Source organism: Callorhinchus milii, unplaced genomic scaffold (assembly GCF_018977255.1).
Source record: "Callorhinchus milii isolate IMCB2004 unplaced genomic scaffold, IMCB_Cmil_1.0 Scaffold17, whole genome shotgun sequence".
Classification (NCBI taxonomy): domain Eukaryota; kingdom Metazoa; phylum Chordata; class Chondrichthyes; order Chimaeriformes; family Callorhinchidae; genus Callorhinchus; species Callorhinchus milii.
Genome location: NW_024704758.1, coordinates 1,167,176 through 1,194,233, shown reverse-complemented (window position 1 = coordinate 1,194,233; position 27,058 = coordinate 1,167,176). Strand labels below are relative to the sequence as shown.

Genomic DNA, 27,058 nt, shown 5'->3' with positions numbered 1-27,058 from the left:
GGGCTCACTCACACACACACACATTCAGGGCTCACACACACTCACACACACATCCAGGGCTCACTCACACACACTCACACACATCCAGGGCTCACTCACACACACTCACACACACACACATCCAGGGCTCACTCACACACACACACACATCCAGGGCTCACTCACACACACTCACACACACACATCCAGGGCTCACTCACACACACTCACACACACACACATCCAGGGCTCACTCACACACACACACACATCCAGGGCTCACTCACACACACTCACACACACACATCCAGGGCTCACTCACACACACACACACACACACATCCAGGGCTCACTCACACACACTCTCTCACTCTCAGAGCTCACTCCGAACTTGTGAGTTTACCCTGAAATTTCTTCTTCTGGTTTCTCTCCTCGTTTCTCAGCTTTTGCAATCGCTCTCTATCTCTCTTTCACCCCCTGTCTGTTTATCACCCCCCCCCCCCCACCCCCCGCACTCTCTCTCTACCATTCTCTCTGTCACCCCCTGTCTGTTTATCACCCCCCTCCCCCCCCCTCCCCCACTGATACACGTTACTCCCCATCACTGATCTGTCTGATGACTGAGAGACAAAGCGCACAGAACAACAGCGGAGGGAGAGGGGGAGAGGGAGAGGGGGGAAAGGGGGGGAGAGGGGGGAAAGGGGGGAGAGGGAGAGGGGGAAAGGGGAGAGAGAGAGGGGGGAGAGGGAGAGGGGGGAAAGGGGGAGAGAGGGAGAGGGGGGAAAGGGGGAGAGGGAGAGGGGGGAAAGGGGGAGAGAGGGGGAGAGGGGAGAGGGAAAGGGGGAGAGGGGGAGAGGGAGAGGGGGGAGAGGGGGAGGAAAAAAAGAGTTGAGTGACCACTTTGTCCACTTTGATGAAAGTTTGCCGACTCCGGGGGAGAATTTCAGGGTAAGTTGCAAAACTTTTCTTCTGAGCAACTTTACCCACTGTGTGTTTTTGCGCAACGCAGAGGCGGATTGTCGGTCTGATGCGGAGGTGAAGAGCTTTGGTCCTGTACATGAGTGTGTGTGTGTGTGTATATGTGTGTGTATATATGTGTGTGTGTGTAAGTTTGTGTTTATGTGTGTATGTGTGTGTGTTTGTGTGTGTGTGTATGTGTGTGTGTTTGTGTGTACGTGTGTGTGTTTGTGTGTGTGTTGTGCGTATATGTGTGTGTTTGTGTGTCTGTGTGTTTGCGTGTGTATATGTGTGTGTTGTGTGTGTATGTGTGTGTGTTTGTGTGTATGTGTGTTTGCGTGTTTGTGTGTATGTGTGTTTGCGTGTGTGTGTGTTTGTGTGTGTGTGTGTTTGTGTGTGTGTTTGCGTGTGTATATGTGTGTGTCTATGTGTGTTTATGTGTGTGTTTGCGTGTGTATGTGTGTGTGTGTTTAGTGGGTGACAGTACAGTTTGTTCAGATGGAATCTCTCCTCTGGAACGAGACACACCATTTGCTTTCGTGTTATGTGCTTTTAGTGCGATTGCTGAGTCGAGTTGGAAGCATCTGACCCGGTGCAAAGCGACTTTAATTGGGATTATTAATGCAATTGGGATATCACATGGACCCGGTTGGGTATCCTCACCCCCCACCCCCAACCCCCCTTCCCCACACCCCCACCCCCCAACTCCTGACCCGCACACGGCCGCGGACACCTAAGAACAGAAAATAAGGATAAAGTATTGAGATTCATTTGGTCACTCAAACCACGACTGTTTGTGGGGACACTGCCGTGCGCAATTGGCTTCCCACGCAATAGGCGGTCACCCCTTTTACAGTACTCGCCGTGAGCGCTTTGAGACGACTGGAAGGCGCGATAAGGGGCAACATCAAATGCAAGGATTATTAGCGTACACATGCGCAGAAATATACAGACAGTGCTCGCACATGTAGAGATATACAAACGCATCATTGTGAACACACGCACAAAACATACAGAAACACACAAAGACACAAATGTATTTTTTTTATAAATTGGCAGGCGTGTTCCACCCATAAGACACAGTAAATCCACTTTACAGTACATCCCGTGAAGCGCTTTGAGACGTCTCGAAGACATGACAAGGGGCTGTATCAGATGCAAGGATTATTATTATTATGTACACACATGTGCCAATACATCTAGAGATCCACAGGCACATATGTGCACACATTAAGCTGTTATACTGTATATAACAGAGCCTGTATTTCTCTTGTTACTAAGTACAGCCACAAGCAATTTTTCCTGTTCTCAAAGGCTTTCGTTTTAGAAAATGAGACCAAATTTGTTTCTCGTTCTGCGTATTTTACATCAAGTTTCTTTCATTCAGAAATATATCTTTTTGGACTCAAATCGAACCACAAAATAGGAATGATTGGCAGCTTGGGGACAAATATGATTACGGTCTTTAAGATTCTAACGAGACTAGATGCTGTAGACCACGATAAGCTGTTTTATCGTGCGCTGAACAGTAGAACCAGTGGTCACTGCCTTCGATTGAAGTGGGGTAAATTCACGACAAATCTGCAGAGGTACTATTTCAGTGAGCGGGCAGTAAACATATGAAACAGGCTCCCGAGGGACAAGGGTGGAAGCAGAAAGTGTTGATTCTTCCAAGAGCAAATTAGACAGATTTCTGCTAGAAACTAATATCTGGGGATACAGTCTATAGTTCGACATGTGCAAGCGACTACCAGATTGGTGGAAGGCAAACCGTGTGGACCTTGGCCTTCTTTCCCCAGCAAATTCTTATATTCTTTGCACCTGTTCTGTCGTTGAGTTTACTGTTTCTATTATTGCCCGCAACCTCCGACACTTCAACCTCCCCCACCAGCACTGCATTTGAAATGTCTATTTAGACTGTATGTGTTCGAACTCCCAATTTGGGGCTTCAACCCACAATCTTCTGACTCAAGATACCACAGAGTGCTGCCAACTGAGCCAGCCTGCCACCCATTTATTTGAAAGTTACTCACTCTGTCGAACAGCATTTTAAGGTGTCGCATCAAATGCACACGTTACCGAGGAAGGAGTTTATAGTTGGCAATTCTATCAAATAGTTCCAAAATCAACCCTAATTTTTCCTACTCGAAAAATGTGGTGTGGGTGATTTGCGAGACTGACAACAGCCCCGAGCGCTGCAAATAGCGACAACAGAGGGGGTGAAGGGCTTGATATGACTCATCATCCCTTCAAACACCAACACCCGTGCAATTTGCAAGATTATTGCATCCACTGACATTTAGATAGGTGCTGAGAGTAAGTGTGTGGTATGCGGAGCTCACCAATGTCATGTTATTGGAGGTTTGAGGGTAGGAAAGGGCACATTTAAGATTGATAACTATTCTGTGCCCTCAATCGCAGCTCAGGGGGTGGAACTCATTTCCGAATCACATAGTTGAGGGCACTTTTGTTGTTCGCAGTGTCAGCACTGTTCTGGGTTTACTTTCTCAATGCCAATTAATATTGCTGTGCGCAATTGGCTGCCGCGTTTCGCCCACAAAATATACGGTCAATTTACTTTACAGTGAAGCGCTTTGAGACGTCTCGAAGACGTGATAAGGCGCTGTATCAAATACAAGGATTATTATCGTTTCATAATAATCCCCACTTCACGTTGAGAAAAGAAAATGGAAGTTTAGACCTTTCACCTCGCTCTCTCGCCATCTTTTATAGAGGAGGGATAATTCACCTTATCTCTGTAACTCTCTCCCCAAAATCCCTTCGTCTTGTATCCTATAATATTAGAACATATTAGCATATACAGCACAGAAACAGGCCATTCAGCCTAACTGGTCTATGCCGGTGTTTATGCTCCACATGAGCCTCCTCCTGCTCTTCCTCAACTAAGCCTTCAAGTATAACCTTCTATTCCCTTCTCCCTCATGTACCTCTCTAGCTTCCCCTTAAATACATCTATGCTATTTGCCTCAACAACTCCTTGTGTTAGCACATTTCCACTAATGTGTGTGTGAAGGAATTTCTTTTTGTTGTTGTTCCCTCTTTGAGACGCCCCATCATCTGTGTTGAGTGCTTCAAGACATTAATCCGACATGAACCGTACTATATATTTCACGTTGGAAGTCAATTCATGGCACTGCTGGCTGTGTTACATGTCGGGAGCCTGTCTCCCTCCCTCACCGCCTTCAAGGCCCATCTCAAGGCCCTCCTCTTCGACCGCAGCTTCGGTCACCTTAGTCTCCCGGCCCCTCCACTCCTCCTGATCCCAACCCCCAGCTCGTGGGCTTGGGGTGTCCTCTCGATGTGCAAGGCGCTGCACAAATGTAATTTTTTGATGTTGTTACCTCTATATTCTCATTGGAGGACTTTTGCCTCATGGCATACTTCACACAAATATGGGTGTGAGTTTGTGTGTGTGTGTGTAGGGAGGGGGTGGGTGTGGAGAGATTCTACCCCTGGAGAACCTCCACACGAGGAGAGACATTCCAGTCCTTTAACCTCTGTGATCTCACTTTCACGTGAGGTGAGGTATTCCAGGAACGTAAGCTCTCCGGGCCCTCTCTACAGAGGATGTGATCCTCAGAGTGTTCACCTCTCCCTGACCTTCAGACTGAGGAGGAACTACATGACTTATGCAACTTTGCTATTTCGGACCTGACCTGACAGTGAGCAAGACAGGACCACGAGAAATTCTTTCATGCTAAGGAGCCTGGCCCACCAAAAATGACCCCCAAAAGGATCCAGCATCCAAAAGGTCGTGGATGTTTGATCCATTCAAATGTTCAAGACTGAGGTGGCTAGATGTTTGTTAGTCGGGGTATCAAGGGATATGGGGAACAGGCGTGTGTTTGGAGTTGAGGTACAGATCAACCGCGCTCCAGTTGAATGACGGAACAGGCTCGAGGGGCTGAATGTCCTCATCTTGTCCCTACATTCCTACGTTGGGCAAATTCATTAGATCACGGCACATCTTTGGATTCCATTTTCCGCCCTTTTCTCCGCACCCCTGAGCACACAGTTCCCAAGAGTCTACCAATCTTTGAAATATCCCAATTGGTTCTCCCTTTTGGGGTCTGACGGTGAGCAAGACAGGACCACGAGAAATTGTGGTGTGAAGGCCCTCCTCTTCAACCGTGTGTTCGGCCACCCTCCTACCCCTACCCCCCCCTTGCCCTCCATCATGGAAACATAGAAACGTGCAGTACCCAAGGGAGGCCATTAGACCCATTGAGTCTTCACGGCTGTCAGAGGAAGCTGTTCATTCAGTCTCACTGGTCTGCGGAGGAGATGTTAAACCAAGGACTTGTCGGCCTGTTCAAAAAGAGAGTGTCCTGGCTGATAATCCTCCATATTGTGGAGTCCTGTAGCTCAGTGGTCGGGTCACTTGCCTCACAAGCGAGAGGACCTGGGTTCGATTCCCGAGCAGGGCAAACATTGGGCAGGTTTCCTTACTCTACGTACCTCTGTTTACGCAGCAGTAAGTAGCAACCCAGTTGTTAGTCGATTGGCAGATCGCTTTTCTAGGGGGTAATAATCCCTTCCAAATAATAATAATGTGGTCACTCAATCCATGACTGTTTGTGGGGACACTGCTGTGCGCAATTAGCTGCCGTGTTATACAATCAATTCCCTTTATGGTATATTCTGTGAAGCGCTTTGAGACTTCTCGAAGACGTGATAAGGCGCTATAGCAATTGCGAGGATTGCTTATTTTTTTTACAGCGGCAAGGAAAGACATTGCATTCTCAACACCCCACTCAGAATCTCGATCTCCAATTATCAGCCAGCTCCTAAAATGATTCAGTCACTGAAATCAAAGTGATCTCCCCACAATGTTCAAATTACCGAAAGCTTATTTAGGAGCCGAGCATTTACTGGTGCAGGAAACCACAGTACACAGAGTGTGACACTAAATTATTAATTCTCAGAGAGATTGATCCCTTGCTATCAAGATTAAATGTTGGATGTTTCAAAAGGCATTACAATGTATAGCATTGTCAGTGCCTTTCATCCTAATACATTCTGCTCTTATGTGTTTTCTCTCTCTCTCTTTCACTTTCTCTCATGGTCTATGAGAACAGTGACTAACTGTTGTAGTTGACGTCAAGAATGTTAATTCTAAACATTTAATATAACAACAACAACAACAACAAGATTCCATTTATAGAGCGCCTTTCAAGTCCCAAGACTCTGGACAGTTGGGTCAGGACCCGAGCAGTGGGGAAATGGTCAGGGTGAGGGGAGGGAAGGGAGGGAGCGAGGAGGGGGAAGAGAGTCGAGAGGGGAGCCGAAGGCTCGGTCAAAGAGAAAGGTCTTGAGACCGGCCTTGAAGGAGGAAAGGGAGGAGGCGGCGAAGGCACTGGGGATAGAGTTCCAGAGCCTCGGGGCTGAGAGGCTGAAGGCCCGGCCACCGATGGTAGGGCGGTTGGGGCGGGGGATGTGGAGCAGACCGGAGCCAGAGGAACGGAGGGTACGGGCGGGTAGGTAGGGGGGTAGTAGGTCAGAGAGGTAGGAGGGAGCGAGGCCGTGAATGGCCTTGTAGGTGAGGATGAGGAGCTTGAATTCGAGAATATAACTGTGGAACGGCAGCAAAGTGGAAGCAAGTGTTGTAAACCAAGCTGTAAACAGCTTTTGAATACTGAGCTTCCTCGTCACTAACAGATAAGTTTGACAAGCCTGCGATAAGGGGCCACGGAGATAGTTTAGTTGGCTGGGAACAGCCTTACGCTCAGGCTGTGTGTCAGAAGCCACGACGTAAACTGTCTCACTTCATCATTAATTAGCAGAGGATCTGGGTTCGATTCCCGGGTGGGGTGAAACATCAGGTAAGTTTCCTTATTCCACACACCTCTGTTTACCTCACAGTAAGTAGGAACCCGGTTGTTAGTCGATTGGCGGATCACTTTTCTGGGGGTAATAATCACTTAAAAATAATAATAATTTGGTCACTCAATCCATGACTATTTGTGGGACGCTGCTGTGCCCAATTGGCTGCTGCGTTTCGCCCACAAAATACACAGCCAATTCCGTTTACAGTATATCCTGTGAAGCGCTTTGAGACGTCTGGAATATGTGATAAGGCGCTATATCAAATGCAAGGATTATTATTATTATTATATCAGATGCAAGGATTATAATTATTAACACTTGTTCCACAGATACCTCAGCAATAATGTGAATGGTTATCGGGAGGTCCTCTCTCAGTGAGGGGGTGAGACGTGTTGGTGGTTTGTGTTAGGAAGTTTGAAAATAGCAGCGGCCACAGTAAGATTTACGAGTTATTACTCAGAGTAGAGACAGGAGAACTAGCAGTGAGTAACAGGCATCACGTACTACCGTGTGTGTGTGTGTATGTAATAGTAATCCTTGCATCCTATGTCCTTTCCTTATACAAAAGAATGCAAATACTTTATGCAAAATACTGCAGATGCTGGAAATCTAAAATAGAAACAGAAGTGACTGGGAACATCCAGCGGGTCAGGCAGCATCTATGGAGAGTGGAGAAAGTGAGTCGGGGTTTCAAGTGAATGACCACTTCGCGTCACCAGTTCCGCCGAAAGGTCATTGACGTTCCTCTCTCCATAGATGCTGTGTGTTCCCGGCCACTTCTGTTTCTTTATGACATGTGCTGTGTGTGTGTGTGTGTGTGTCTGGAGGATGTAAAGATGGGCCAAATAATAAGGCCTTCGGGCTGTTTTTCGGGGCCTTGTGACATCCTCCGACGTGAAAGGCGCTAGACAAATTTTTGTGTCGTCTCGTGTTGTTTCTGGAGGTGGGCAATTTCTCTCCCAACCGTTCTGAAAGCCTCCAACGCCTATTATGTCAGTGAGTGTGAAAGCGTATGAGTGTGTAAGAAAGAGAGAGAGAGAGAGAGAGAGTGTGTGTATGTGTGCGTTTGTGGCAGTGCGTGATTCCCCGAGCAACTGAGTCACTGGTGATGAATCCCATTGAGGACCACTGATTTTCAACCCCATCCGAATTATACGACTGATAATGTGGGTGGAACGTAAATGCAATGTGCGTGCACTGCAACATGACACCGTCAGACTCCCCCCTGCGTGAGGGGAGATGTAGAAATGCCAGTTGTAAGAGGTTCGGTGGCCTGAGCAGTGATTTGACGTTAGATTAAGACCAGCGCACGTATCGGTTTATTGTCAGGGTTTGCATACCTCATACAGACACCTTCTGTGGTTCTGTTATCGCTGAACTGCCATTAGTCTGTTTACAGGAAATCAGCTCATGGGGTGAAACTCTCAGATTGCCTATTGCGTCTAATACAAAAAGGTGTAATAATAACAGCTCTGCAAATTCAAGGGAAAGCTTCAATGTTCTCAAAAGAATTCAGATGCTTTTCCTTCCCCCCCCCCCCCCCCCCCCCCCCCCCCCCCCCCCCCCCCCCCCGCCAACCACACACACACTTGCACAAACATACACCCTCTCACATACTCATATACTCTCAGAAACACTGACATGATAGCCACTGGAGCTTTCTACAAAGGTTGGAGGGAAGTTCCCCACCTCCACAAACCCCAAGAGATAGCGATATTATTTGTCCCATCTTTGCATCTTCTACACGCAGCACATCGATAAAGGAACATGAGCACATAAAATGCGAGGATTGCTATTTATAAACGTGCACATCAACACACAGTACAATATAAGCAGTGAAATAAGTACCACGCATGTATATACACACGCGTGTATACATACACACACACCACACGTATACATACACATACAGACATGTTCGCATACACACGTGTGTATATATACACACACATATATACACACACACGTATACACACGTATACATACACGTATACATAAATACATATACATACACACATGTATAGATACACACACGTATGCATACACACAGACATGTATTCATACACACACATGTATATATGCACACACACATATACAAACACACACATATACACACATACAGACACACACACACACACACACACACGTATACATACATACGTATACATACACAGGGACTCACGCATATAGATAACCTGATGCACACGCTTACACATATACACGAAACAGCATAATAACCTCAATGGGTACGAGGTATATGGTCAAGTACTCTGAGACATTACCCTGCGTGAAGGCCAGTTGATAGTTGTTGCAAGTTGTTGTTGTATAGTTTCCAACATAAAGTGCTGTCCACCCCTCATGACAGGCGCGATATAGTTGTTGTTGTTGTTACTCCTTATTAGGACTGACAGCTCCCTGCACGGGATGCTTTCCGCATGTACCTTCCATTAGAATGAAAAAAAAGCCATTTGGCCCAACAGGTCGATGAGCTAACACTGCCGGCGTTCATTTATTAAGCAAAATACCGACTCTGTGTTTTCTAGATAACCTGACTTGACTCTTAAGTTATTTCATGCAGTCACACGGTAGTCAAACAGTATCGAACCCTTACCAGTCTCTGAGCATCTGGCCATTTCCACACTGGCTGTCACCTCAAATGTTTAACACCTGCCCTGCAGATTAGCGTTACCTTCAACCCAGCCAACAGTCATTAACTAACGGCCTGGCAGCTCTGAATGGCAGAGGCAATGTAGTCATTGCGCGGCACAGTAACGCTGGGCCCAGGAGCTGGAATTTGCTGACATCCTTATTAAAAATACTTTGTGTGTTTCACATCGTGCCTTTAACCTCGAAGCATTTCACAGGGAACTGCTGTCAAGTTGTTTTGTTGGGAAGAACTGCGACTAACTTGTGTGTAGCAAGGTCCCGCGAAGAGCCATGTGTGTTTATCTGGAGCATTGGTATTGTAATATTAATAATAATCCTTACATCTTTTACAGCGCCTTATCTCAGCGTTGAGGTGTCTCAAAACACTTCACGAGATACGCTGTAAAGTGGATTGGCTGTGTATTTTGTGGGCAAAACGCAGCAGCCACATTTTTTTTTAACAGGGATTTTTATCCCTGGAAAGGGATCCGCCAGTCGATTGACAAAAGGGATTCCTACTGACTGCTAGGTATACAGAGGCGTGTGGAGTATGGAACCTTGCCTCGGATTTCGCCCCACCTGGGAGTCAAACCCGGTCCTTTCGCTTGCGAGGCGAGGGCTCTAACCGCTGCGCTACGGAACTCCACAGGCCCAGGACTCGAGAAGAAGATCTTCTCTTGGATAATGTCAAGAGAAATGACCCTCTGAACGGGCAGGCAGGACTTTAGTTTAATGTCTCACCTCCCAACAATGCAGGGCTCCCTCAGTCCTGCACTGAAGCATCAGTCTAGACTTTGGGCTCAGGTTCAGACATAGAGCTTGAACCCACAACCGTAAGACCTAAAGGCAAGAACGCAATCAACTCAGCCAAGCTTCAAAAGGATCCCAGATCAATCTTTCTGTTCTCAGAGACGATCTTGGAGAGGAATACGCCACTGAGTCAGTCAGCTGACGAGGGTGGGTGCTGTGTGTAAACATATTGTCCCGGTCACCACTCTTGCCTCTAACGGCCAGAGAAATGGTTTGGACTCGGTGTTTCTCTGGCGACATGTGACCTGCCGTGTTTCATGTCATTTTAATTGCTTTCGTTTTGAAACCCTTGCGAGAAAATACGTGAGAATGAGATGCCCTTTGAAACCTCCTCTGCTTGTGACATTCAGAACGAGGGGAGGGTTATTTTAGATTCCAGAGGAAGCCTGAATCTCCGGTGTGAAGCTCGTGTCTGCAGTGACAACGTGAGGCTTTTGAGGTCAGGTCGAGAGCCTGAACGCTGGAGGAAAACCTGAGTTAAAAATTCGAGCGGAGAGGTTTGCTTATAGATTGCAAAGTCTCGCGCATTGAGAGGTGTAGGATCGTGCGTGATGGTGATTGTGTTCTGTAACAGAGCTCCCTCTTCAGGTTCACATCAGGCAGTTAGACTCAGCAGTTTTGTTCTCCCGAAGCCTCAGTCGTCAAAAGGTTCATTTTTCTGCTATTTTGCGGCATCTTTAACGAGATGGGTGAGTTGACCTCGTGAAGCTTGAGTGGAGTGGGGGGAGGGGGGGGGGGGGGGGGCGCTCCACAAATGCAAGTTGTCGTTGTCATCGTGTTTCTCGAGCGCCTTAAGATCTTTTACGCTGCGGTACGATGCAAGTTCTCGGCGGGTAATCTTTGTGGGGGCTGTGGAAGGGATGGACTTGATGGGTCCATTGATCTTTCAGGGGTTGCGATCTTTTACCGGCGTGGCTGATATATATAGAGCGCCTGCCGCACAAGATAAATTTCGAAGCTCTTGAGGTGAATTTTAGACGCAGATTCGAGACGTCTCAAGAGGGTTGCACGGCGTACACTGTGAAGTGAGTTGACTGTAGGTTGCGTGGGTGAAATACCAGTTCACTTTTACTGGAAGTATCACTGACGAGGGAAATGGCGAGAGATGTTTAAATATGTTTGCCTCATCTTATTGCAGGTTTGCTTTGTCGGAGGTAGAGAGAGAGAGGCCTGGCCGGGAATACAACAACAACAACAACAACAAGGTTCCATTTATAGAGCGCCTTTCACGTCGGGAGGGTGACGCTGAATACCCCAAGAAACACGCCGACTTCTTAAGGGCTTAGGGTGAGACCCATCGCCGTGTACCCCGATTCAGCTAAAGACCCTGCCCACCCCCGCTGCCTGGTGCAGCCCACAAGGGGGGGAGGGGATGGGCTCTTTCCGAAGACCCCGGCCTCGTTTCATGAGCTCCCCCGTGCTCAGTGACTTACCTCGCTTCCACGCCGTCAGGCAGGCAGCACTGCTCAACTCTAACCGGGCCTGGAACAGGTAAGGCACGCTCACGTGTTGGAGGCCGCCTCAAGGCACCGCACTCGTACTGTGGGCTTGTAAAGAATGGAGTCCTGTAGCTCAGTGGTTAGGGCATTCGCCTCGCAAGCGAGAGGACCCGGGTTCGATTCCCGGGCAGGGGGCGAAACCTTAGGCGAGTTTCCTTACTCCACGCGCCTCTGCTTACCCGGCAGTGAGTGGGAACCCGGGTGTTTGGCGAATCGCTTTCCGGGAGTAATAAACCGTTTAAAAAAAGAACTTGTTCGCTCAATCCACGACTGTTTGTGGGACGCTGCTGTGTGCAATTGGCCGCCGCGTTTGCCCACAAATATACAGTCAATTCAGTTTACAGTGTGTTCTGTGAAGCGCTTTGGGATGTCCTCCCGATGTGAAAAGCGCTATATCAAATGTAAGGATTATTATTATTATTATTTACAGTATATTCTGTGAAGCGCTTTGAGACGTCTTGAAGACGTGATGAGGCATTCTATCGAATGCAAGGATTATTATTATTATATTAAACAAATAAGAAGTTGGTATCAGGCTGAGGCCCCATCGAACAGAGCTGTAAAGCCTCGGCTTAAAGGGGATGCTACAGGTTTATTATTTGACCTTGTTATTCATTTGCTGATTTCTGTTCTTTCTTTATTTCCTCCGCAGTGTGCAGAAAGCAGTGATCAAAGTGTTCCAGGGAGGAAGTCTGCAAGATAATGAGCTGTTCTCTCTGAATGAAAACATTCGGTAAGTTTACGAGCAGCTGTTTAGCAACGTGTCCATTGTTAGTTCCAACCACTTCCTGGTCACGGGCAGCACAGCTCAGGGTTCGGGATCAATCTTCCTCTTATAATAATAATAATAATAATAATCCTTGCATTTGATATAGCGCTTTTCACGTCGGGAGGACGTCCCAAAGCGCTTCACAGAATATACTGTAAAGTGAATTGACTGTATATTTGTGGGCGAACGCGGCAGCCAATTGCGCACAGCAATGTCCCACAAACAGTCGTAGATTGAAAATGACCAATTTATTATTGTTTTTGGTTTTGGAGGGTTTATTATTAGGCTCTGTGTGGAGTAAGGAAACTTGCCCAAGATTTTGCCCTCTGCCTGGAATTGAACTCAGGTCTCTCACTTGCAAAGCGAGTGCTCTAACCACTGAGCTACAGGACTCCAACCTTCACCAACCTGAGCATCAGAATCTCTTTTCTCCCTCCGCCCACGCCCAACCCCTCCGCGCCACCCCCAACCCCCCTGCCAAGCCCAACCCCGAACCCCTCCACCCACCTCCAACCCCTCCACCCACCCCCAACCCCTCCGCCCACCCCCAACCCCTCCGTCCACCCACAACCCCTCCGTCCAACCCCAACCCCTCCCCGCACCTCCAACCCCTCCACCTAACAATAACAACTTGCATTTATATAGCCCCCTTCGCGCCAGACGGAGCGCTTAGATGTGGCTGACGCTCACATGATGAGGCTGAATCCATTGTGCTTTGGATCTCCCGCTATGCAATAACTAACGGCCGTGAATCTGAATCTCCCTCCACAGGCAGCTGCTGAAGAGTGAGCTCGGACCATTCATCACAGATTATTTTCAGGTAAAAAACTTCAACTGTTTCTCCGCATCAAAGGCCTGCAGGACAGGTCCTACGTTGGCACGATCAACGAATAGTTTTATCTCAGTTAAGCATCAGAGGACTGAAATTCTGCCTGCAGAAAACTAAGAAGAGTAAGACACCTCCTGTACCTTAGTGGTTAGAGCACTCGCCTCGCAAGCGAGAGAACCCGGGTTCGATTCCCGGGTGGGATGAATCCTCAGGCAAGTTTCCTTACTCACACCCCTAAGTTTACCGAGCCGTAAGTAGCAAACTGGTCGTTAGTTGTGTGGCAGATAGCTTTCAGGAGGTAATTTTCCCTCTCACCACCCCCACTCCCCAAATAAATTAATTAATTAATAATTTGGTCGCTCAATCCACGCGTGCATGTGGGACGCTGCTGTATCCAATGCAAGGATTATTATTATTATCTCACAAGGGACCTTAAAGAAGTGTACACCATGCTAAATGGTTGAGAAACAACCCTTGTAGATACGCCCAAGGCAGCAGGTCACGAGGGGACCGTTTGAAAGGCAAATTCAGACACCAGGAAGCATCTCTTTAACGAGAAGGTTAAATTAAATTAACAGCGGCACGAGTTGCCGGGTGATTGAATCCAGGACGCTGGGTCTGATTTAAGAAACAGCTTGATGCTGTCATGGGAGGATATATTAGATTGGGTGAGATGGAAGGATGTGATCAAATAGGCAGGAAGGGGCTTCATCGAACTGTTCCTTTGATCTTGTGAGCTTGATGTGAAACAGGTGAGAAACACAAGCAAGCGAGCTGCGTGGTGGTTATCAAGCTTGCTCGACGGACCAGTATGTCTCAACGTATTTTTGACGATGTGCGAGTTTAACAGGAAGTGCCAATAGCCGCGCACATCTGCCCCCCCCCCACCACCCCCCCCCCACCCCCCAAAGCTCGCTCAGCGCACGGCCACCGAGAGCAGCAACCTCCACCGCGTTTATACAATCACGGCAGAGCACGTACCATTCACACGTTAACGCTGGTCGGAGAAGCGTGCGCCATGTCTTGAGAGCGCGGGTAATGCGACCAAAGTACACTGAAGATAAGGCTGTAACTCATAAAGATAATGTCGGTGAGCGGCAAACCGAGCGACCTTGTGTCTTAGTCTCTGCAGTGTGGGGGCTCGTGTTCCTTCCTTCCTCGTGTCGGGTTTGTTACATTTTAATTTTTCTTTTTGTTACTTCAAACCTTTCTTCGTTTTCTGGAGGTTTTCAAGTGGCCTCCGTCAGTCAGGCTGGATTGTCAAGACCAGAGAGGGTCTCAAGTTTATTTGGCCAAGACCCTCTCTGAGGGGGGAATTGGACTCGAGGTACAGATCAGCCGTGAACGGCGGAACAGGCTCGAGGGGCTGAATGGCCTCCTCCCGTTCCTATAGAAGCAGGTCGGAGAGGTAGGGGGGGCTGCCTGGGCATGAAGGGATTCGAAAGGGAGTGAGAAGATCTTGAATCGAACAACCACAAGCCGGTGGGGGACGGGGAGTGTGTGACAGAGAGGTGACCTGGGCCCGCATTATTGTACAGCTCGAGAATGCCTCTCTCTCCCCACCCCCCCCTTCCCCCACCCCCACCCCACCACGCCAACCCCCACACCCCCAGCAGATACCTTCCCCTTTCCTCAGCACCACCAATCTCTCCAAGATCTCCCAGCGGACACCTCCCCCACCAAAAGGAATCAGGTTGACTGTAGGACCTGTTGCTTAAACCACGGCACTTCCAGATTGTTGGCGAGTTCAAAGCAAGTGATAGACGCCGAATAATATAAATGAGCATTTTTTTTTAAAAACAAAATGACACGTTCCCTTTTGTCAGCCTCTGCTGAATGGAGCTGTTTCTGTGCACTGCTGTGACCTATTAACCAAGCCACAGCCATAATTAGTCCGCTGTTAGTTCAGCTGATCTCTGGCACGCATTGCTATGTTGTATCTTCCACTAGATTATTGACCTGGACACTCTGGTTCCTCACCTCGAGCGCATCTGCCCGGCTCCTAACCCAAACCCTCTTCTCTCTTGCAAATGCCTCACGTGGCTTGGGTTTGGACAAAGACAGCAACTTGCCCCACAGCGCCCCTCACGCAGGGTAGCGTCCCAGAGCGCCTGACAGTGGCGGAGCCCGACCCCGAGCTGATGGGAAGGGGGGAGGTGACCGTAGGCACGGTCGAAGAGGGAAGGTCTTCAGGCGCGATCTGAAAGTGGGGAAGGAAAGGGGAAAGGCGGAGGGATAGAGGGAGAGGGTTCCGCAGCCTGGGTTAGTGCAAAAACAAGCCTCACAATTACACATTTTATAATAATAATAATAATAATCCTTGCATTTGATACAGCGCGTCATCACGTCTTCGAAACGTCTCAAAGCGCTTCACAGGATACACTGTAAAGTCAATTGACTGCATGTTTTGTGGGCGAAACGCCAATCGCGCACAGCAGCGTCCCACAAACAGTCGTGGAGTGAGTGACCGCTTTATTATTATTATTATTTGTGAAGGGATTATTATCCCCGGAAAGGGATCCGCCAATCGACTAACAAGCGGGTTCCTGCTTACTGCTGGGTAAACAGAGGCGGGTGGAGTAAGGAAACCTGCCTAACTTTTGGCCCCGCCGGGGATTTGAACCCGGGTAACTCTCGCTGGCGAGGAGAGTGCGCTCAGCGCCTATCCACTTTCTAACCACTTTCTCTGCTGAGAGGTGCTCCACAGGATCAGGTCAATCAGTTGCCGGTTGCAGAAGGATCCTGGATGCTAAATTCTGTCCATCCACGTATCAGTTGAGGTTTTACATTCACATAAACTCTCTAATGTTCGTTTCATTCTCACTTGTTTCCTTCCTTTTCCCTTTGTCAGAACCACCTTCTTTCCAAAGGTCTGAGCATTTTGGAGGAAAGAGTGCAGGGTAATGAAGGTAGGTGCGATGTGAAAATGTTCCGCTGTTTAGTTTAACCTCTTAATCGTACGTCCCTCGTAATATAAAGACGGTCGTCACAAGACAGCGTAGAGCGAGCTTTGCTCTGTACGTGAGCCACACTGTAACTAAACTGGGGATATTGAATAGAGCAGTGTAGCAGAAGCCTTAGCCTGTATTTATAATAATAATTAATAATCCTTAATAAAATTTGATGCAGTCCTCGTGATATCCAGAGGACTGAAACATTCACAAAGTGGATTTACTGCGTATTTTGGGAGCGAAAGCAGCAGTCAGTTGCGCGTAGCAACACAACAAGAACAACAAATGACATTTGTTTAGGCCTTTCATGTCAGGAGGACGCCCCAAATTTCTTGTTGTTGCTGCCTCATTTCCCTCAGTCCTCACATCCTGTTATGTTAATCTAAGGCCTGTAGCTCAGGGGTTAGAGCTCTTGCCTCACAAGCGAGAGGACCTGGGTTTGATTCCCGGGCAGGGCGAAAAGTTGGGCAAGTTACCTTACTCCGCACGCCTCTGTTTACCGGGCAGTAAGTAGGAACCCGGTTGTTAGTCCCTTTTCTGGGGGTAATAATACCTTCAAAAAATGAATAAAACGAATAATAATAATAATTCGGTCACTCAATCCACGACTATTTGTGCGTACGCTGCTGTGTGCAATTGGCTGCCGAGTTTCGCTCATAAAATATACAGTCAATTCACTTTACAGTATATTCCGTGAAGCGCTTTGAGATGTCTCGAAGACGTGATAAGGGGCTATATCAAATGCCAGGATTATTATTAAGCATTTGGATAAAGGAGACATTTAGCTAAACATTACAACTCTTGTGTTTTTTTTTATTTCCTATTACTGTCCTTGATGTCGCTCTGTTTTCCCTTAGGTGAAAGACTGTTGGAAGCTTTGACGGAAAACTGGGATAACTTCTTCACTGAGATATTGCCCACTCTCCAGGCCATATTCTATCCCGTGCAGGTAAGTGCGTCTTCCTCCATATTATTTCTTTCGTCTTGTTTCGCTGCTTTCTGTATTCCTCCCAGACACCAGTCTTGCCGCTATTCCTTGCTGTTTCATATGCCCTTTCTCTTTGGTTGATTCATTACCTCTTTAAATAGATTCCAAAGGCCTTTGTAACAAAGGTTTTCAGATATTATCTAAATCAATTTCGCTTTATGTTGTAATCGTCAATTCACTTTCCAGTATATCCTGTGAAGCGCTTTGAGACGTCTTGAAGATGTGATAAGTCGCTTTGTCAAACGCTAAGATTATTATTATTATTATTAATATTATTGTTAAGATTTTGAAAATGCCGAATATTGTGAGTGATGATTACCAGTGCTGGAGGTCAGGCTGGCAGCTGAGGGGCAAGCTTCCTCGCTAGTTCCTTCCTCTTTGACCGTATCTTCGGTCATCCTCTCACCCCCAGCCCCCCACCCCCCCTCCTCCAATGCCCTCCACCCCTCTTGATTCCAATCCCCAACTCGGGTGCAAACCCTTCACTGTCCAGCCCCATGGGACCTTCTATCGATGAGAAAGGCATTATATGAATGCAACTTGTTGTTGTTATTCCTTGCTGCCAGTTCTAACTTGACTTTAAGTTCAATGAACCAAGGAGACAGAGCACCAAACGTTACTGAGAAACAATTAAAAGCGACACGTTCTAAAGCACTTACTGAAACTGCGTTCAGCCATGTTACATTTCAGTGTGTAAGTGCCCCAATATCGGAGTCCTGTAACATAATCGTTAGAGCAGAGGATCTGGGTTTGATTCCCAGGCAGGCCAAAACCTTAAGGAAGTTTCCTTGCTCCATACGCCTCTGTTTACCTAGCAGTAGGGACCCAGTTGTTTGTCCATTGGCCCTCTCCAGGGGGTAATAACCCATTCAAAAAACCAATAAAATTTTTTTTTAAGTAATCATTTGGTCACTTCAATCCGCGACTGTTTGTGGGACGCTGCCGTGCGCAATTGGCTGCTGCGTTTTGCCCACAAAATAAAGAGTCAATTCACTTAACAGCGTATCCTGTGAAGCGCTTTGAAACGTTTCGATGACGTAATGAGGCGCTGTGTCAAATGCAAAGATTATTTTTCTCATTATTATACTGCATCGCTTGAATTATCATTGAGCTGGCACATCACACAGCAGAGGGGATGATCACCACCCCGTCTTTCCAGTTAAAAATAACGCAAAGTGATTCTCATATTGAGCCCTTTGTTTAGGGGCAGGAGCTGACTGTGCGGCAGATGGCTTTGCTTGGATTCCGAGATCGGGTTCTGTTGAAAGTCAATCTGGAGAACTTGCTGCATCAAACGCACACCAAGGTGTCTCCATCCATCTCCCAGATGTTACTGGTGCTTCAGGTAAGATAGTTATGTGAACCTGAGCTTCACTAGTCTGTAACCCCAATACCCTGGTTAGACAGTCTGCCGATCCCCCTTAGAGTGGGGTGGGGGGGGAGGTAGATGGGGTCTCCTTGCACCAGAACTGGCTCCAAGGTGACATGCTTGCTAATGGACTGTCGGATGAGCCAGTCCTCTGTGACGGTCTCTAGTCTGGTTCCTAAGCCAGATGGGTCCGCAGTATTCCAGGGCACTGCTAATGAGTGGGTCCTGGCACATTGGCAGGACCTGGAAGGGTAGACAAGTCACTGGAGGCAGGGGATCATCCCACTCAGCTCCTGTTTTAACCCTGCAAGCCAAAGCCCTAACAGGTAGGGCGGTCCTAGCTGGACAAGCAGCGGGGAAGCTTGCCAGACACCAGACCAGTCTATAGGCTGGTAGACAGTCTGCAGACCTGGGGTGATGTCTTGGCTACGTGAATGTAAGTTGTTTGTAGTAAAGTGGAAAATACAATCGGAATCGTTCGTTTTGACGGGGTTGTCTGCACTGAAACCTTGACCTTTCACCCCGAGTCTAAATAATCGAAGCAAGGTAGCCCTGACATTCGGGCTTATCGCATTAAACAGGTCCAGGCCCCGCCCCCCCCCTCGGCAAACATTACCTGGACAGAGAGATAGAGGTGCAGTTTCGAAACCAAATCTCTTCTGTGCAAATATGTTCTTTGTTTTTCTGTCTGGGAAACAGAGAGACTGTTTGGAGCGAGGAGAGCCCCGACTGAGATGTCACAGAATCTGAATTGTTACAAAGGAATCTCCCTTTGTATTGTGCTCAGTTATCAATGCCTTCAGTCGCCCTTTGCCCTCTTGCTCAAGGCCTGTTGATCACATCAAGTCGCGAGCGGGCCTTTAGTACAGAATTAACCTCATGTGCGGTACTATCCATTGCTTTTATGATTCAGAGTGCTGAGCTGTGCCTCTGTCTTCTGCCCCTCTCCCCGAGTGTGACACACCAGCCCTCCTCTCCCGCTCACATCTACAAAAATCTTACATTTATAGAACACCCATTATGTAGGGGAACGGCTTGGAGGGTTTAGAAGGGTTTAGATGCCGAGCAAGTGAGAGGGGACGGGAGTAGAGTAGAGGAGGGGATGGTGACCATTGGCATGTTCTCAGAGGGTGGATGTGAGGCAGGACGTAAAGACAGGAATATAAGGGGCGAGAGCGAGTTCCAAATGTTAGGGGCAATAGCGTCGTTCACGTCGGGAGGACGTCCCAAGGCGCTGAACACTCAGCAACTGATGGTCGGGTGGAGGACGGTAAGAAGCCCAAGTTAGTTGAGTGGAGGAGAAGATCAGAGAGTGGATGGATTTGTAGGTGAGGGTGAAGACCTTGAAAATTGATCTAAAGAGATAGTGGAGCCAGGCGAGCACTGGTAGTGATGGGCATTTCATGGAGGAAAACTGTCTGAGAACGCTTTGCGCAGAGAGGTTAATTAGAAGTGAAGGGGACGTTGTTGTGTTAATTTGAAACCGCAGCAAAGCCCTCACATCGTATTCTAAGGGAAGAGCAGAGAAGACTTAAGACCCGGGTTGTTGATGGTGAGGATGGTGTAATGAGTTAATGGGGAGTGTGCGCCTGGGATACGAGGAAACGTGTTGCAAGATAGGCTGCAAGAGTGGTGAAGAATTTCCCTCTCCCACCCCCCCCCTCCCCACTCCCCACGCAGGAGTCACCTAAAGGCATCTTCATGATGTAACGATTCAATGAGCTTCACAATGAGCCAACACTCGGAGTCATTTCAGGCTCCTGGAACACAGGAACAGTTTTGGGCTATTCAGCCCCTCAAGCCTGTTCCGACAACAACAGCAACAACTTACATTGATATAGAGCCCCTTCGCACAGGGTAGCGACCCAGAGCGCTAGACAGGTGGAGATAACGCCAAGCCAGGGGTGGGGGGGGGAGGTGACTGTAGCCACGGTCGAAGAAGCTCTTCAGGCGCGACCTGAAGATGGGGAATCAAGGGGCGAGGCAGAGGGATAGAGGAAGAGAGTTCCAGCGTTTCGGGCGTTAGTGGCTAAAAGCGCGGCCACCGATGGCAGAGCGGACGAGGGAGGGCACAATGGGACTTGCAGGAGGTTGGAGCCAGCCACCATTCTGTTAGATCGAGGCTGATCTGTACCTCAACTCCAATCACCCATCTTTGGCCCATGCGGTGATCGCTAAGGGAATACATCGAGGCATAGCGTTGGCACACTGGCAGTAGAGGAAGCTAGTTATCCATTGGGTTTCCTTGCTGGTACCCGGCTCGTGACCGAGGTTACTCACAGTGTAAACATGGACCGAGACAAAAAAGAACTAAAGAAGAACTGAGAAAGACGTGTCAGTCCACAGCGCACACACACTTCCTCTTTGAAGCTTTTAAACGTTCATTTTCACACCACACAACACCACCCACTGCAGCGACAGTCATTTCGGCTCAAATTCCTGCAGGAACACATTTGCGTGGTTTATGTTTTTGGCGTAGCTTGTTTTGTAAGACTAAAACTTCCTTATTCTTTCTGAAGTTAAACCCTTCTCTTTCCCCAGCTCGGTTGCCGCCCTCCCCCACCTCCCCACACCCCCCCTCTCCAACTCCCCACCTCCCACACCCCCCTCTCCAACTCTCCCCCCCCACCACCAACCCCCACCCCATGTACGATGCCTGTGTGAGAGGAGAATCCAGTGGATACATAATCTTTCTTCATCCAAATTATTTGATGTTAGATTTAATTTAATATTAAATTGAAGTTGAGGTGCAGATCATCCATGATCTAATAGAATGGCACAACAGGCTCGAGGGGCTGAATGGCCTCCTCCTGTTCCTATTGTTCCTACGACCCTCTCTACCCCGTCGCGCCACTTCAAAGCAGCAACAACAACCACAACAAATGGCATTTACACAGTGCCTTTCACGTCGGGAGGACGTCCCAAGGCGCTGGACAGTCAGGGATTTGGAATCGAGCTGGGGATTGGGTTCAGGAGGGGGTAGAGGGTGAGGAGGATGGGGGTAGGAGGGAGGCAGAAGGCGCGGTCGAAACTGGCCCTCGACGATGATTGAGAGAAGACTGATCACATAGACTGCTTTCCTCTCTAAAGCGCTAGCTCCCATCGTGGCCAAATAGTCTCTTCATGTGCTGTTCTTGGCTGCTTTTGGCATTTCATTTCAGATCCTTGTCTAGTCGGGCTGAATAACACAAGCAGGATTGCTCTCGTGGTCAGTTTAATCACAGAGTATTTTAAAATGCAGTTGCGAGGATTGAGCAGAAAAAAAGCCAAAGGGCTATTGATCCTTGGACCTGCCTTTAATTGCATAGTAATAATAATAATCCTTGCATTTGATATGGCGCCTTATCACGCCTTCGAGACATCTCAAAGCGCTTCACAGGATACACTGTTAAAGTGGATTGACTGTGTATTTTGTGGGCGAAACGCGGCAGCCAATTGCGCACAGCAGCGTCCCACAAGAACTCGTGGATTGAGTGACCGAATATGGCCTAAGAGTACAGAAAATCGTCACTGTGAAGAATAGACTGTAATGACTGTTTGCTACCATGAGCTTACACTTGTGTTAAAGTATATTTAACAGGAAGTCACATCGGTGTGAATGTCACAAGCCAGGAGGAAGTGCAAGAACACAACTGTCCAGTTACTGTAAATGCCACTGGATAGAGGCGGTTGTAAAGGGGGAAGTGTTCCCCAGACAGCGAGGTGGGGTTGGGGAGCTAGCTTGGCACAGGTCCACCCTGGCTCCATTACCCACTTTTAACCCTGGCCAATATTCTGTGCCAGGCCACAGCCCAGTAGTGAATAATTCACGGTAGTTTCTCAGTGGGATTCTTTCATAGGGAAGCCAAGTTGCAGGACTGGAGGTGTGGGGGAGGAAGCGGGGGGAAGGCGGCTGTGTGTGGGGGGGGGGGTGGGGGGGGGGAGGGGGTGCCCAAATACAGCTGGAGGTTCATTATGAGTCATTCCAGAACGTCCCTCTAGATCCAGATGCTGAGAAGATAAGAATAATCATTGCATTTGACCCAACGTCTTATCACGTCATCGAGACGTCTCAAAGCGCTTCACAGGATACGCTGCAAAGTAAATTGACTGTACGTTTTGTGGGCGAAACGCGGCAGCCAATTGCTCACAGCAGCGTCCCATTTAATTATTTCATTATTTCAATTTTTTTGAAGGGATTATTACCCCGGAATAGGGATCCGCCAATCGACTAACAACTGGGTTCCTACTTACCGCTAGGTCAACAGAGGCATGTGTGTGGAGTAAGGAAACTTTCCAATGTTTCGCCCTGCCCGGGAATTGAACCCGGGTCCTCTCGCTTGCGAGGTGAGCGCTCTAGATTAGATCTTTCCCCCTTTCAGCCGTGAAGATTCCTGGGAATTGAGAGAACCTCTTTGAAGCGCAGTCTAACCCTCAGGAACCAAAAAAGATTCATGGGCGATCTCCACTCACTTGATTGAAAGGGTTAATGTTTGGTGCTTCCCTGACAGGGGGTTCACGAGGCCAAAGGGACGAGCGAGAAGTACCTACGGCTGGAGTGGCTAGTCCGGCTGCTCGTGTATCCATGTCTGAGTGGGGAAAACGACGCAGACAGCATCAACATGGGTAGGTCATTGTATCGCTCACCGCTTCCTAATAATCCTTTCATTAGGAACAGCGCACACAACATCAAGTCTTCTCAAAGCTGTTCAGGTTATTACTGACTGTATTATGATATAACAGAATAATCCTTAAGTTTGAAGGGATCATTATCACATCGCTTAGACGTTCTCAAAGCGCTTCACAGAATACACTATAACGTGAATTGACTGTATATTTTGTGCTGGGGAGAGGGAGAAAATGCGTAAAAACTTGCTCGGCGAAAGAAGACCAAGATCCATCCAACATCTGTCCCGAGATATTCGTTTCCAGCAGAAATCTATCTCGTTTGTTCTCGATACAAACAACGTTTTCTGCTTCCACCGTCTCACTGGGGAGCCAGTTCAGTTTACCGTGTGCCCGGTCTGAATTTACCCCGCTTCGATTTCAGGCTGTGTCCTCTGGTTCGACTGTTCAGTCCACGATAACACATCCCATTCAATTAACGCCAATACCTTTTATTGTACGGACTGTTCTGGGGTGGTGGGGGTCAAGGTTTGCGGTCAGGGTGATATCTGTCGCATCAAATGGACAAGAGATGGAGCTTCCCTTCCCCTGCCTGGCTCTCAGATCGTGGGTGGGATGGGTGCACAGTGTCATTGTGGCTGTACTGTACTGTACTGTGGTCAGGGCTCATTAGCCTCACAGTCTGTCCAAGATCTACAGCTGTTCGATATTACCTCAATGGCTCATGTTTGCCTGTTGCACATTTCCTGAAACATAATGCTGTGCTCAATCCAGCAATGCAAATACATCTGAGCAATGAATCTGAGCCTCTCCCTAGCGCTCGGGGCTGTGTAAAGGAACCGCAACTTGGAACAAATGGAAAAATGGCCAGCATTAGCCATTGAGCGGTTTAACTGCATCAGGCTTGGCCTGTAACTCACAGAGGATCTGACTGTGAAACCAACCCCGCCAATCACTGCTGGTGCATGTTCCCGGCTGAATGTGGATTCAAATATAAAAGCATAAGAGTTGCTCACAAGGCAACGCGGAGGAAATTAGGATTGATTCCCGGGGAGGGTCAGGGCGAAACCATAGGTAAGTTTCCTTACTCCACACGCCACTTGTTTACCTAGCAGAGACTAGGAACCCGGTTGTTAGTTGACTGGCCGATCGCTTTCCTTGAGTAATAATGATCCCTTCAAAAGAAACAAAAATGCGGTCAGTCAATCCGTGACTGTTTGTGGGATGCTGCTGTGCGCAATTGGCTGCCACGTTTCGCCCACAAAGCAGAGTCACTACACTTTACAGTCTGTTCCGGGAAGCGCTCTTGAGATGTGTCAACGACGTGATAAGGCAACGCCAACATTTGCCAAACAAAATCCTACGCTACCTTATCCCCAAAGCCCTTCAAATGAAATTTTCACCAAATAGCTGTCAAATTCCTTCTTAAATATTACCGTGTCTTGCCAGGCCGCTTTACATACATGTTTCTCAGCAAAAAAAAACCTCAGTTGCGAGTGCTTTTTATGACGGTTGGGAGCCTTCAACCGTTGGTTAACTGGTTATTACTGGCATCCCGGGGGGGGGCGGGGGGTGGGGAGAGGGTGAAAATAAATATCCCATAGGCTGCAAATTGTCCCCAACCATGTGTTAGACTCCATTGCAATACATTATTGGTCATTATCCCCTTGATGCTACTGGAGAGTAACTGCTAGTCCTTAAAACGTCAACAGCTGTTTCACAACCGGTCTCTAATTACTCTCAAGAAATCAAATCAGAAATAGCTCCGAAAGTTTTCCAAATATTTTTTAATCTCCTTTTTTTTTAAAATTGTCTTCGAGCCACAGTCCATCCTGGCCGGGACTGAGGGTCAAATGGCCTGGAAAGTCCGAAACCCGCCTGAATTTGTGTGCTTCGTAACACGTTCTGACAAGTGTGATATGGTAACGTCCGACAAACTGGGAATGAATGAGGTTTAGCTGAGGAGACTGTGTGTGCGCACACACACACACACACACTCTCTCAGTATAGCTCTGCTGACTCTCCACATTCCTGAGGTGATCCGAACCTCTTGATTGCCTGAGGTCTTGGTCCGTGTTTGTTTTTTAAGAGTAATAAAAAAATTCCCATTCTAGTTAGTCATAATACAAAATGGTCCAAATTCAGATTGTGGGAACCCAGTTTTGTTCCCGGCGTATTTCAGTTCCTGTGATTCACTATTTTTTTAGCGGTTGAGAGGGGCGAGGGTGGGAGGGGGTTGGGAATGTCTCCTGAGGCCAGTCCTGTTTTGAATCTACGTACATTCATGCTGGAGTTGCCCCCCACCCTCTCTGGAATGCCCCTTCCACCTCCTTCGCCCCTTCCCTTGCCTCGCTCAAGGTGAGTCTCAAGACCTTCCTCCTCAATTGCGCCCTCCAATCCCCGTCCCTCCAAATCCAACCCTCAGCTCGGGTTCAAACCCTCGAGTCACTGCCGTGGTTGAAAATGTAGACGTAGACCTGACTCTTGTGTTTGAGACATGACGTGAAGGTCACTGTATAAATGTACAACAACAACGTGCATTTTCTTTTGGGTTTTATGTATCGCCCGGCGTCTCGGAGCGCTTGTAAACTGTGTTCCTCCCTTGCGCAGTCAGTCCTCGCTCACTTTATCTGTCCTAGTTACTGGAAAGTATTTTTCCCAAGTGAGGACACGACTTTGAATGAACCGTATTGTGCTAAATAAATCCTGTCCCTGTTTTGCCCACCTAGGCCGAGAATTTGGGAATCCTCGATCGAAGATTGTGGATTTCACGATTGATCCATGTCAAGTCACGGAGCCCAACGAGAACGCTCTGAGTCCCCTGTTTGAGCAGGAAGGCGAGGCCTACCTGGAGAAATGTGGGAGCCTGCGACGACACACTGTGGCCAATGCACCCTCCGACCTCCAGCTTTTCGCCATGACCACCATGATGCACCCTGTCATGGTGGAAGAACCAAGTAGCGAAGACACATGCCTACTGCTGCCACCAAATATGAACCACAGATACTATTCCAGCCAGCCCAGCAGCCTGGATTCACAACCTGAGATGATGGTGCTCTCGCTGCAGGAATCTTCAGACCTCAAATGCACGACTCTTGCTTAGACCAAGTCACTCCTGTTGATAGACTAGGAGTTACCCAAACACTCACCGTGTACTGCACAGCACCAGTCACTAACACTTGTCATTGTCACGGGTTATGTGCCAGGGACTGGCCTCTTGCGGACTGGGCTGTGCCAAGGAGTGTTGACACAGTGTTGGCGGCAACGTTTATTATCAATGAACCCACTCAGTTGGGAAAGCACAAATCTCTAGTTACAGCTCTCCAGGAACAAGGATTGAATTTGCACTAAAGATTTAGAACGGACGCTCAAACTCTTGAGACTGAACATTGGAGGAGGATTAACCTCTAACCTCCCTCTCAACCTCCCTCCCTCCCTCCCATTCACTGACATTGTACCTTTCTTGGTTTGCTTTGCAGAATTTTCCACGGATACCATAACCTCGTGTCAAGTGCCAGTTGCTTTTGTTTACAGGAGAAAATTATTGATGTGAAAGGCGTTATATAAATATATGTTGCTCATCCCAAACTGGACAAGTCCTAAACTGCAGGGAGCAAAACAACAAAATTACATTTCTATAGCGCCTCTCGTGTCGGGAGGACGTCCCAAGGCGCTGGACACGAGCTGGGGGTCGGGATTGGGGAGGCTGGGGGGGCAGGAGTGAAGGAGGGTGATCGAAGGCACGGTCGAAGAGGTGTGTCTTGAGATGCGTCTTGAAGGAGGGAAGGGAAGGTGCCTGAAAGGCAGGG

The 27,058-nt window shown here is 48.2% G+C and overlaps 1 protein-coding gene across 1 annotated transcript; it reads left to right on the top strand.

The window, feature by feature from the left end:
• Positions 1–11,436: 11,436 nt before the first annotated feature.
• LOC103186025 (proline-rich protein 5-like) lies at positions 11,437–26,858 on the top strand. Its single transcript, XM_007904827.2, has 8 exons — positions 11,437–11,730; positions 12,391–12,471; positions 13,279–13,327; positions 16,188–16,245; positions 17,145–17,236; positions 18,480–18,620; positions 23,135–23,249; positions 25,979–26,858. The coding sequence occupies exons 1-8, from the start codon at positions 11,612–11,614 to the stop codon at positions 26,350–26,352; spliced, it is 1,029 nt and encodes a 342-aa protein (XP_007903018.1). The 5' UTR covers positions 11,437–11,611; the 3' UTR covers positions 26,353–26,858.
• Positions 26,859–27,058: the final 200 nt, after the last annotated feature.